Consider the following 12,499-nt stretch of genomic DNA (forward strand, 5'->3'; position numbering starts at 1 on the left):
AATTAGCCATCTTCAAGACTTCAACATATTTCTTCATAATACTAGCAGGTACTTTTTTTTCCGAACAACTACCAGCGGGTTAAGTCAATTGGTACACTAAAAAATGCTAACTTTTTTCTTTTAATTTAGATTATTAACAAAACAAAAATTAATATATACAATATATATGTTCGTAAATTGAATATATTTTTAATAACAAATTTTTTGACCTATTATTAATTTGGAACAATTTTTTTAGTAAGATTTACATAATTAAACCATTTGCCATTTAAATAAATATCAAAATTTGAATTTATTTTTTGTAATAGAATCATATTTTAAATTAGTATCCAAAAAAACATATTTTAATTCAAAAATAAATTAGTATCTATAATTTAAATATTTCTAGATACTTTTAACTAGCTAAAAGATTTAAAATTTATGCGTATTAGGTTGTGGAGCGGGTTAGAGTTTACATAAATATCATTATATAATTTTTTATGGGTTCGTCCGCAAAAATTACAAAATAATTTAGTTTTATATCAACCGAGTTAATAAGAGATGTTAAGCTAATCCTAACCGGTACCAAACACACAAAAAAATCTATCTAAAATTATATAATCTAAATATTAATCAAAACATATTTAAACAATATAAAAATATAACATACATTTTTTATAACATAATTAAAAAAATGTCTCGTGGTATACCGCGGGTTAAAATCTAGTGAGTTGATATGAGACTATATATGACACTGTTTTATCGTGGAAGATGCACTGCAGTTTAACAGAGGCTAAATTTTCGACTTCATGCTGACAATTCAAATGGAAACGTTCTTCGATTTCTTGGTGTTTTGATCCGGAAAAGGTTTGTTGACTTAGTTTCGTATATGCTCTAAGGTATAACTTGAACATGTTTTCCAAATGGACTTATGAAATCTGTTTGAGGAGATGGGTAGTTATAACTTATCAGGTGATAAACAATATCAATCAAGGACGAAATTACCACACCCAATATTGGATGAAAAATGTTACTCACCGATTGATTAACAGTTAAACACACCTTTACATGGATGTTATGAGGATGTCATGAGTATTATAAACTCCAATGTGAAGACTGTAATATTTCTTCAGTATCGACAGCGTTATGTTTTATGATATTGTAGTAGGCTAGTGTAGCCTAGTAGCATGAGAGCTTATCATCTCTGTGAGACCGTGTGAAATTAACTCTAATGGGCCTTTATTGAGCCTCTCTATACAGAGTTGTATTTACAAATTTTGCTTTTAAAGTTTTGGTCCTTTTGGTATATGTTTCATCACTAAAAAATCCCCTAATCACGTTAATGATCTCTTCACAACAATATCTGAAATTCTGAATAATGTTTTTGAAATTAATTAGTTAGATAATCACATTTGATGACGACAAAAAGAAATTAAAGAAAGAAAGAAAAAAAAAAAAGAAGAAGATAAAAAAGAGAGCGAAATATTTCGCCGTGTAACTACTTTCGCATCATCATCACATTCATTCACAATCGATCTTTTATACGGTTTGAATCTGTCCAGATCCAAAGCTTCTCCACCTGAGATCTCATTTTCACCGGCGGAACTCTCTAATCGGAGAACAGAACACCATGAAGCAGCTTCACAAGCAAATGAGCTCGAAGCGTGACGAAGAAACGATTCCCATGAGCCAATCAAGTCCTTACTCTCCCAAGGCCTTAAAGCATCCCAGATCTCTTCCCAGATCTCTTCACTACCTCTTCCGCGAACAACGACTTCTCTTCATCCTCGTCGGGATCTTGATCGGATCCACTTTCTTCATCCTCCAGCCTTCTCTTTCCCGTTTGGGCGCCGCTGAGTCCACCTCGCTTATCACCAGATCTGTTTCCTACGCCGTCACCGATTCCCCGCCTTCCAGGACCACATTTAATTCCGGCGGCGGTGGGGTTAGAACCGGTCGTGTTCCCGTCGGTATCGGACGTAAGAGACTGAGGATCGTCGTCACCGGTGGAGCTGGATTCGTCGGTAGCCATCTCGTTGATAAGCTTATCGGGAGAGGGGATGAAGTCATCGTCATTGATAACTTCTTCACTGGTAGGAAGGAGAATTTGGTTCATCTATTCTCCAATCCTAGGTTTGAGCTTATTCGACACGATGTGGTTGAGCCTATCCTCCTTGAGGTCGATCAGATTTACCATTTGGCTTGCCCTGCTTCGCCTGTTCATTACAAGTATAATCCAGTGAAGACTATCATATCCTTTTTTCATTACTTTTATGCTCTGCTGCTGCTGATCGTAATTTGCCAGTTCTGATTCCAAATCCACTGTTTCAATTTTAGGCAACATTAGCTTTTCTGATCAATCGTTATAAGAAATTAGATTATCTTACAACTATTGCGATGATTCGTGATGAAATGCTTCTACTGGGAATTTGTGTGGTGATCCTTAATTGACTGTTTTACAAGACAAATGTAATGGGCACTCTCAATATGTTGGGTCTTGCAAAGAGAGTTGGAGCAAGGTTTTTGCTCACCAGCACAAGTGAAGTCTATGGAGATCCCCTTGAGCATCCACAGAAAGAGACTTATTGGGGAAACGTGAACCCAATCGGTGAGCTGGAAATTTCTGTATATTCTCCTCAGATCATGAGATATGTAAAGGAGAGGTTGATCACTAATTGCTGATATTTTTTAAAAAGGTGAGAGGAGTTGCTATGATGAAGGAAAGCGTACTGCAGAAACCTTGGCCATGGATTATCACAGAGGGGCTGGTGTTGAGGTAAATTCTTATAATCATCCAAATGGATTGTATATTATTGCAAGCTCTTAGCTCAGTTGATGAAGAACTTACATAATTTGCAACTCATTCATAGCCATTCTTGGAATTTTCTACCCATTAGTTTCCAAATCTTCCTCTTGCTGTGTATCAAGACGTTTACATTTGATGATGTTGTTTCTCCTTTTGTTTTGAATGTTGGAATGTTTAGAACTGATGAGTGGATATTGATGATTATTTATCCAAATCACGGATATATGACTGGTGTCTAATTAATTTTGCAATTTTCAGGTTAGGATTGCTCGTATTTTTAACACGTATGGACCCAGAATGTGCCTTGATGATGGGCGTGTTGTTAGTAACTTCGTTGCCCAGGTTTAGCTCTTTCATCAGAGCATAAATACTACAACTCTTTTCCTATGAAGGCTTTTAACAGTCTGACAGAACTATGGTTTATAACTATGCAGACCATCCGCAAACACCCAATGACTGTTTATGGCGATGGAAAACAAACTCGAAGCTTTCAATATGTTTCAGACTTAGTACGTAACGACCTCTGTTTCAATCCATTCTGCTGTATGATTGACTTCCCAAGCAGTGATAAATATCTATTGCCTTAAAATTTAACTGAAATCTCTCTTTGTAGGTGGAGGGACTTGTAGCTTTAATGGAAAACGATCATGTAGGACCTTTCAATCTTGGTAACCCAGGAGAATTCACAATGCTCGAGCTTGCAGAGGTCTGAATTACGTTTGCTATCTTCTGTTTTCTTGTCTGCATTGCTTGCTATCTTCTTTATCATCCATGCAAAAAGTAACTCAGTTTGTTTTGGGATCTTACTATCATATATAACAAGAAACACTCATATGAAATGGGATTTTGCGTGCAGGTGGTTAAGGAGGTGATCGACCCAAGTGCGACCATAGAGTTCAAACCGAACACAGCGGATGATCCACACAAGAGGAAACCAGACATAAGCAAAGCAAAGGAATTGTTAAACTGGGAACCAAAGATCCCACTGCGAGAGGGTCTGCCACGCATGGTCAGTGACTTCCGTAACCGAATCTTGAACGAAGACGAAGGCAAAGGTCTTTAAAGTGACACAGTGATTCTTCTTCTGCAATGATTTGGTATATGTATAGTCTCTTTTACAAAGAGCTCTGATAAGTCTTTTTGTTTACTCTGTTTTTTTGTTCTTTCTCCACGACACACACTATGACTCCTACTTATTAGCTAATATTTTTTGTCTTAAAAGGATTTTGCTGTTGGGCCAATCACCAGTGGGCGCAATTATTAGTGGAAGATATTGATATACTATTTCTCACGGTTCATACACAGATGATTAGCCTTTTTACTTTTCACATTAATACCTCTCTGTCTATACATAAAACATGCATTAGTTTAGTATTCTCTCTCGGTTTATACAAAACTTAGCTTTTTGGGGACATTTTGAAAAAGAAACATGATGGACCCTCATCTTACAGACGACATCTGATGGACCCTTCTTTGTGCTAAATATGTCTCAGCTGTTTGTTTGCGTTTGTATCTATCGTTGATTTGCTTCTACTGTTTCCAAAATTTTGTAGCATCTTAAACGTAAAAATACCTTTATAATATTGTTTGTCGTTTGCAATTTCAATTTTACAAAAACATTTTACTAAAACTTTCAAAAATACAGTATAAATTTTTGCATTTATTAGGTTTTTGAATGAATCGAGGCATTTATGCAAAATGGCAGCTGACAAATTAGGTGTGGGCAATTCTGTTTCCGCTTCTGGTTTTGTTGGATAGAGCGATTCAGTCTGTTAGAACTTGAGATATAAGGAAGCATTAATCTCTTCTTCTACCTAGTTAAAATTCAAAACGTGTAATTAAAGTCTTTCCAGTTTCCTGTACTCATCATTCTATCAATGCCACTTTCTGAAACCGAAACTGATCGGTCGAATTCAATTAATACGCAACATTTGAATATATCCAAGAGAATAAAATGTAATGTAGTGCATAAATATCCAATAGTGACATCTCAACTTCTAATACGTTTTATGTGGACAATACAAGAGCGTTTTCTACTCAACTCTCTGTTACTCTGTGACCTTACCACAACACTAACACACTCATGTGACACACTGACGCATATTATCAATTACACATCATCATGTATATATATATATATATAGATGTGTAACGTATATATGTTTGTATTATTGTATATATATTAATGAGCTTTTTGTTTTTTGCCATAATAACAGGAAAGCCAATATGTTTTACTGTGCCTCGCAAGCATCCACCGCTACGGAGGAACGGACCATCACGGCTCGAGCCATCGACCGTCATAACCCGATAATCAAAGATGGCAGGAGATCTTTCACGGCACCGTGTTCCTCCGGAGACGACTACGTTTCTCCGTACCGTCAGCTTTCGAAAATTACGAGGATACCCTCCTCCTCCTCCTCCGGGGACGGGAAGGGTGTTCAGGTGGATAAAGGAAGGAGGAGCAATCCAGGGTCGTTGTTGAACGTTAGCTTAACGAGGAAGAGTTTTGGCTGTGTTGTTGCTGGGACACCCAAGACTCCTCCTGGTTCTACTAGGTATCTTCTAGGATCCGACCCGGTTTCTTTAGCCGGCTCTACGGTTCAGGATACGGTTGTAACGGAGGAAGGTGAAGCTTCAGGGCCAAAAAGAGGCTCTCCTGGTACTGTAGAAGAGAAGAAGAAGTCTCCTGGTTCAGGTTCAGACCAGGTAAGTAAAAAAGTTGTCGTTTTACCGTACATGAAGTGGCATGAAATGTAAATAAAGACGAGATTGGAGGGTGATTCATCTACTGTTATTTGGGACTGCAGGTAGTTGTTCTTAGAGTCTCTCTTCACTGTCACTGCAGAGGCTGTCAAGGCAAAGTGAAGAAACATCTATCCAGAATGCAAGGTGAATCCTCTGTTTTCACTATTTCACCCTTTATTGTTACAGTATTCATATTTTACTTAGGGTAGTACACTAGTACAGTATTCATATTTTACTTAGGATATTCTTCAATGTAAGTCTTATACTATAAGAGATCAAATATTACCAAACTACATATAAGCTAGTTTTGTTGCAAAAACATTTTTGGTTCTAAGATTTTTTTGGTATTAATAGAGGATTAATGCTGGACACGAGTGGGTACGGGACCTTGTAAGTTGTAAGCCAAATGAGTACTAATGCATTGTCACTATCCGAACTCCACCCAACCATTTTGGGGTAGACATGTATCTTATCTGATTTTTTTTTTTTTTTTTTGGTCAAATTGTAAAGTGATTTCTTTATATTCAAAATATCATATGATTATTTATTACATTTGTGAAAGTTTCTATAAATATCATTGAAAATTTATTATTATAGTACCTTATCTTTGAACATATTTATTATATATGCGATATATGTTTAATGTACTATAGAAAAAGGATATTTTGAGTTTGATTCACTCAAGTTAAAAAACACTACTTTTGATTTTATTTAGCTCCACCTTGAAATAGCAAATTTGTTTACCACCAAAAATTGATTGAGGAATAGCGAAATTTTTATCCTTTTAGAACCAGATAGTCATGTTATGTATCATTGTAAATGGATTTAATGAGCTCATTATAATGGTTTTGGCAACAAATAGGTGTAACATCCTTCAGCATAGATTTTGCTTCAAAGAAGGTAACTGTGACCGGAGACATCACTCCCTTGGAAGTATTGGGTTGCCTCTCAAAGGTCAAAAATGCCCAATTCTGGACTCCACCTCAATCATCACTCCCAACACCAAATCCGGAAATCTAAAAGAACACATTTGTTGTGTGTATTTGTTGTACTCTCTTCCTCTCATTTGCTTGAATCAGATCAGATGGTAAATTGCAAAGACTTTCCTACTTTAATGATGATGAAACTGTCATTACAGGGACACATGCTTCTTTATGATGAAAATTGTCATTACATATTACATTATCCTCTTTTTAATTTTTTACTTCAACTATGTAATAGAGATACTATTTAACTTTCTAGAAGATTGCACCTACCACAAGCTCTGTTATGAGTTCATCTGTCAGCATTTCCTCAATCTCTCTACCTATGATTTCAATGTCATCTTCTAAGCTCAGCCACTGCAACTCCTTCTCCACCACATCATATTTCTCGTCTTTTCTTGTGACTAAATCGCGCAGAGTCTCTTGTATCCTGTTTCTATCCCATTTTCTGTAGATCCTTGTGGATTTAACCCAAGGGTGTGGATCCGTAAACTGCTTCAGTATCTGCATAAGCTCTCTGCTGATCTGGTCAAACAGGAACTTCCTTTCTAATCTGGTTGAGGTATTCCCGCTGGAGTACTTCTTCTCTAGATCCTGAAACAAGGATGGATCGACATGTGTTTTCATGACAGTGTTCTCGTCTAACTCACTGAACCTGGAGTTAGCTAGGAGATCAACCAAGTATAATGACTTCCAGTCTTCTTCTCCGAGCTCGTGAGTGATCATAGTCTCATCAGTTATTGTGGATGACTCCTCTTGATCCGTGTCTTCATCACTTGAAACGAGCATGCCACCTTCTTTGTAAGTAGCTGACTCTAGTTTGAGGAGCTGAAGTTGCATCCTAAGTCCTGGAACATAGAGATAACAGCAGTTAACGCGTCAAAACCATTTATAGTTACACCACGGATCTTTGATCTACCCAAAGCAAAAGTTAGACTAGCACCAATTGATGGTTATACAAATATTCTAATGTACGCAAAAATCAATGAACTAGCAAGTACTGATTGACTACCTTGGAGATCGGCACTAACACTCTCAAAGCATTCAGAACCTGATGAAACATCATCGTCGAAAGACGCTTCTAGAACTGAAACCGGACTTGGTTGTTCTCCTTCCTTTGAGCTTTCACGAGACTGTGCTTCAGGAACCGAAGATTGATTCACATTCTCAGTTGTCCTCCTTGAGATATCCTAGAGCATTAATAAACAGTAAGATAAATGTCATTAGAACAACTTGTGTAAACTAGTTTAAGGATTGAAATATAAACCGTAGTTCTATTGCACAGACCCATACTCTTGAAACATAATGCTCACTTACAGGGTCAGTTACCGAGGTGACAGTTGACAAATCTCGAGCAGCTTCAGACATTGCTGTCTTGTTATCATCAGAAGCTGAACTATCCTCAGTGTCTGAATCTGCATCTACTGAGAAACTGCTACATGCTTTATAAGGAGAGAGCTTCTCTGTTGAAACCCCATCGTTCATATAAAGGACTTTGCTTAAACTTGGACTGATGTTGACCTCTGGCGAACTATTGTATGATGAGTGAGATTTGTTACTGCCAGGTCTAGATTTGCATGACAAGAAAGACTCCCCATGATGAGAAGAATTCCCTTTCACTAATCCATCTCGATTGATCAACGCCTTAGGCAAAACTATAGTGTAACTACTAGTGCTTTCCTGGTTCATGATGGTTTTGGATTTTGCAAAACTTCTTGAGCAGGATCCTTTCCAACCATCCCTACTGCTGATTCCAACCGGTTCTGGTGATTCAGACCACTGAATGTTGTTCTCAAATCTTTTACTTATCCCATCTTCGAAACTGAGTCCACTAAAACTTGCTGGCCTTGCCTCCCTATCTGAGGTTGCAAGCATCTCAGCTAATGTGCCGCTTCTACTAATTTCTATCTCGTGCTCAAACTTGTGTGTCAGCTTCCATCTCTCTGACAATCTCCTCTTGGCTTCCCTACTCACAGATGATGTTGTTGACTTGGAAGGCAAAGATCGATGGTAGTTGTTCCTACGGTTAAAGGCGGTTCTCTTTCCTGAAGTTACTGGCACTAGCTCTGTATCACTTGCGGAGTCACTCCCTGATGAGCTTTCATCGCCTGCATATCCTTTAAATCCTGAATTCTCAAAACTCATGGCATTACCATTGCCACAGCTGGCCTTCCTTTGCCTAGACATTATTTTGGCCATTTCTCCAGAATCCCTTGAATTCTGTCTTGAGAGCCGGACATCTTCATTACTTTTCTGCCTGCCATGGTTGGTGGTGCATGGAAGCCTACGATCTGCTCTAAACTCATCGGAAGAAGAGCTTGGCGATGCAAAAGTTCTACCAACATAACGTGGCTCCCCGAGGTTAGGTTTCAGAACAACAATCTTGGTTGGCTGCAACTCACTTCTCTTTCCCAGCTCCTCATTTGGCAAGTCAATCATGTCATAAGAAACATGCCTGGTATGAGAACGGCTGGCACAACCACCACTACCACCATGTCGATGAGGCGAACGATGACTCTTCCTCAACAAGTCCCTATCATCTTTCTGGCTGTTTGGCGACTTCAAGGATGATGCTTGACTGTACTGTGGCTTGTGAAGATCATGCAGATGTTTAGTGAATAATGAATCTGGGTGCTGAAGAAACTTGAGTAAGAGGTCCTTGTTAGAATCTAGAGCCTCAAGCGCATCATTAAACTCTTTAGAATGACGAAGCTTATCATCAGTTGATAGCCGCTTAGCCTCCATGAACTTCTGCCGTATGAATGCCATCTCTGCCTGAGTTAGATTAGCATTGACACTCCCCTGATGATATAAGTTTCTATTGCTCTCTGCCATCTTTGCATCCAAAACTTCGAAGACATCTTTAAACTTTTGCTCAGCCTTTGAGCTCCTTCTAAGAGATTTATTATAACCATCACCATAAGAAGTGCCTCCTCCACCACCACTCCTGCCTTGCTGATGATTCTCTACACACTTGTGTTGTCTATGAGAAGAACTCTGAGCAGGCAAAACATCGAGACCCATCAATCTCGCAATAATGCTTGGTGATCTCTTTTTAGTTTCTTTTTGCTTAGACATTTCTTGTGCCAACAAACTTTTCATGGGTACACCACTAGTAGCAAAATCTTGCTGCAACAAACAAATATGAGCAACAACAAGTCACTTTCAAACAACAACTAGAAACCAAACATTCCGTCTCAGAAGATATCATCTACTATATTATTTATAAAGAGTAAAAACATACCTTGTTTTCACTCAAAGAAGAAGAAGACCTTGGAGATTTGAGTTTGTGACTCTGTTTCTTTCCTGAAAGAATGAATGACTTTTTTTAGGATTCTCAATTGATAAAGCAATCAACTTTACAACGGAAGAAACTTTAATTAAAAGGAAAAATGGAAACTTGGGAGACAAAAAGAGAAATTTGTAGCACAAAAAGTGGGAAGAAGAAGAGAGAAACATAATAATAAAGCAAGGAGGTTAAGCAAAAGCACTCATAACATGTGAAATTAAAATCATTAACTCTGTTGACAAAAAATGAAAAGATTTTTAACAAACAAAACCAAACCAAATCATGACACTACCAAACAAAAACACTGCTGCCCTGAGATTTTTTTTTTTGTTTTTAATTTCTTTACTTTATCATAAAAAATAAAAGAAAAGGTGTAGCAATCTCTCATCTTCATCTTTCTACCCACAGCTTTAACTGTAGTTTTCCACAAGAAACGAAGTAACCTATCTTTTGTTTTTTTTATCTATCTCCATACACAATTCTTTAAATCTCGACCTCGCCACTACGAGAATCTCGAACAACCCGAAGAACGAACACTATCAGGAACAAATCTCAGAAGCTTTTATTCACTAACGTAATTATAAAATTGACCAACAAAACAAAAACAAAAACCAATTTTTTTTTTTTTTTTTTTTTTTTTTTTTTGTGGTTTAATCTCCGAATTTACCAAGACAAACTCGAACATTCAAAGCTGCGTTTTTTTTCTTTTCTTTGCCTGTCATTTTCATGTAAACCAAACAGAAACGGAAACAAAAAAAAAAGGGGAAAAAGAGTAAACAACCTTGAAGAGGAGAAGAAGTGAGAACTGCTGAAGAAGAAGCTAATCGATCTCGAGAACTGAGGTCGCCGAGTCGAAATCTGTTCATTTTTTTTTGTGTTTCACTCACTAGAAATCGGAAGCAAATGTCTCCGGGGAAAACATTTCACGGAGCTAGCTTTTAGGTTGGAAGAGATGAGTCTAGATCGGTGTGAAAATTTACTGGGTGGGGATTCAGAGCCAAGAAAAAAAAAATGCAGAGGATTCTCTGAGATTACTTTTTACAGGGAGAGATCTAAATCTAAGACAAGAGTAAAGAGAACCCTAGAAGAAGAAATGGAACGGTTAACAGAAAGAAATTGGGAGAGAGAAGAGCGAACCAGAGGAGGAGGACGACGACTGAGAAAAGAGCAAAGGAGGTTTCGTCAGTGTTTTTATTTTGAAAGTTCAAAATTTAGAAAGAAAGAAAATAAAAAAAAAAAATAAAAAAAAAAAATAATAAAATAAAAATAAAAAAGAGAAGGGGGTGAAAATGAGAATGGGATTGGGGCGTGTTTGGTACTATTTTAACATACAGAGTTGTGTGCATCCGTGAATTGCTGCCACTTGTCTCTCCTCCTCGCATTTTTTTTCTTTCTTTCTTTTGTCGTACCTTCGCTTTTTAATTTTTAAAAAAAAAAGAAAAATCAACATATGCTCCATATTTTATCATAAATTAAAAAAAAAATAATTCTTAATTATGGCAGATATTCATTTTTATTAGTAATCGTGTACAATATTTGTTGCTGTTTAAGTATGTTATTTTCTATTTATATAATTTACTTAAATTCATGTTTGTTAAGTTTTTGAATCATAGTTGCATTTAAATCTTACACCTTTTGATTCAGAATTTCACTTTCTTTTTGCTTTTTCTTCGACATGTATATTTAAATTTTCGTATTCATAATTTTTGTTTTTTTCACTTTTGTTTTGTTATAAAAACAATCAAAATTATGTATTAGTATAAAACCTCCATTAATAATTTGATTTAATACTTGAATCAAGTATATATCTTCAATTTTACACCAAAAAAAAAGTATATATATATATATATATATGCAGTATCTTCAATATTACAAGTGTTACATTTTCCTTTAACCGAGAAGTCTCTTGTCTATTATAAGTCTTCCTCCATAAGATTAGGTTAATTAGGCACACTTTTGAAATCTATTCAACTATATATATTTTCTACTTTTGCCCATGTATAGCCAGAAACATAGAATTCCCATTATACTTATATGCTCATGAAAGAAAAAGTAATGTATTAACAGTGACATATGACCCTAAAGATAATTAATCTTTTAATTAAAGTCCCTAAATAAAGGATTAGTAGTTCGTGAGCTCACCAAATATGACCCCCTATTTCCTATAGAAAACGACACAAATTCTTACGGCCTTCGCTTTCAAGATAATTAATCTGACACCATTTGCTCAATAACTCTGGTTTTTAATTGACTACTAGGAAACCTTTCTCCGTTACGAACCGTTTAACTCACTTTGCATTAAATACTACTGTTTCATTACGAATATAACTACACTAGAGCTAGTATGGGTGTTTAAATGCTTGATGTTTTTACTAATTTATTATATACTATACCTGCATTTACTAATGCCTCTATCATTCATTAACCCTATATTGTAATTCTTTCTGTTGATCCCTTAGAAAATAACATAAAGATAAAGATCATATTGTCTTATCTTATGTGATGTACTTATGAAAAATATAATATATAAATCGCCGCAACAAAAAAAAAATCGAACCGAAAAGAACAAAAAATTAAAAGCAAAATGAATCTTTTAACTTTGAATTTTTCATGTCTTCCTTGATTTATGGGGTTTTTTTTAGACGTTGTGATGCGTCCATAGATTATATAGACCACCTATATGCCTACAGACATATC

General features: G+C 36.3%; 3 protein-coding genes across 4 annotated transcripts; 2 read left to right on the forward strand and 1 right to left on the reverse strand.

Annotated features, from left to right (window-relative positions):
* The first annotated feature begins 1,293 nt into the window (after window positions 1-1,293).
* Window positions 1,294-4,069, forward strand: LOC104791619 (UDP-glucuronic acid decarboxylase 1). Of its 2 annotated transcripts, XM_010517545.3 has the most exons (8): window positions 1,333-2,230; window positions 2,440-2,587; window positions 2,676-2,755; window positions 3,044-3,127; window positions 3,220-3,294; window positions 3,399-3,491; window positions 3,642-3,882; window positions 4,008-4,069. In XM_010517545.3, exons 1-7 carry the CDS (start codon window positions 1,610-1,612, stop codon window positions 3,846-3,848), a joined length of 1,308 nt encoding a protein of 435 aa, XP_010515847.2. In that variant the 5' UTR covers window positions 1,333-1,609; the 3' UTR covers window positions 3,849-3,882; window positions 4,008-4,069. The 2 variants fall into 2 exon arrangements, with proteins under 2 accessions (XP_010515846.2, XP_010515847.2); XM_010517544.3 differs by having other exon boundaries at window positions 1,294-2,230; window positions 3,642-4,069.
* A 717-nt stretch (window positions 4,070-4,786) lies between these two features.
* Window positions 4,787-6,808, forward strand: LOC104791621 (protein SODIUM POTASSIUM ROOT DEFECTIVE 3). Its single transcript, XM_010517547.3, has 4 exons — window positions 4,787-4,909; window positions 5,002-5,491; window positions 5,593-5,674; window positions 6,393-6,808. Coding segments are annotated over exons 1-4 (732 nt in total). The 5' UTR covers window positions 4,787-4,907; the 3' UTR covers window positions 6,551-6,808.
* On the reverse strand, window positions 6,623-11,112 carry LOC104791620 (uncharacterized). The gene is made up of 5 exons (XM_010517546.2): window positions 10,584-11,112; window positions 9,758-9,819; window positions 7,831-9,642; window positions 7,526-7,703; window positions 6,623-7,361 (listed from the first exon to the last, which is right to left on the reverse strand). Exons 1-5 carry the CDS (start codon window positions 10,666-10,668, stop codon window positions 6,769-6,771), a joined length of 2,730 nt encoding a protein of 909 aa, XP_010515848.2. The 5' UTR covers window positions 10,669-11,112; the 3' UTR covers window positions 6,623-6,768.
* Window positions 11,113-12,499: the final 1,387 nt, after the last annotated feature.

The sequence above is a fragment of the Camelina sativa genome, chromosome 6, assembly GCF_030686135.1.
Source record: "Camelina sativa cultivar CO46 ecotype springtype chromosome 6, ASM3068613v1".
Taxonomy (NCBI): Eukaryota; Viridiplantae; Streptophyta; class Magnoliopsida; order Brassicales; family Brassicaceae; genus Camelina; species Camelina sativa.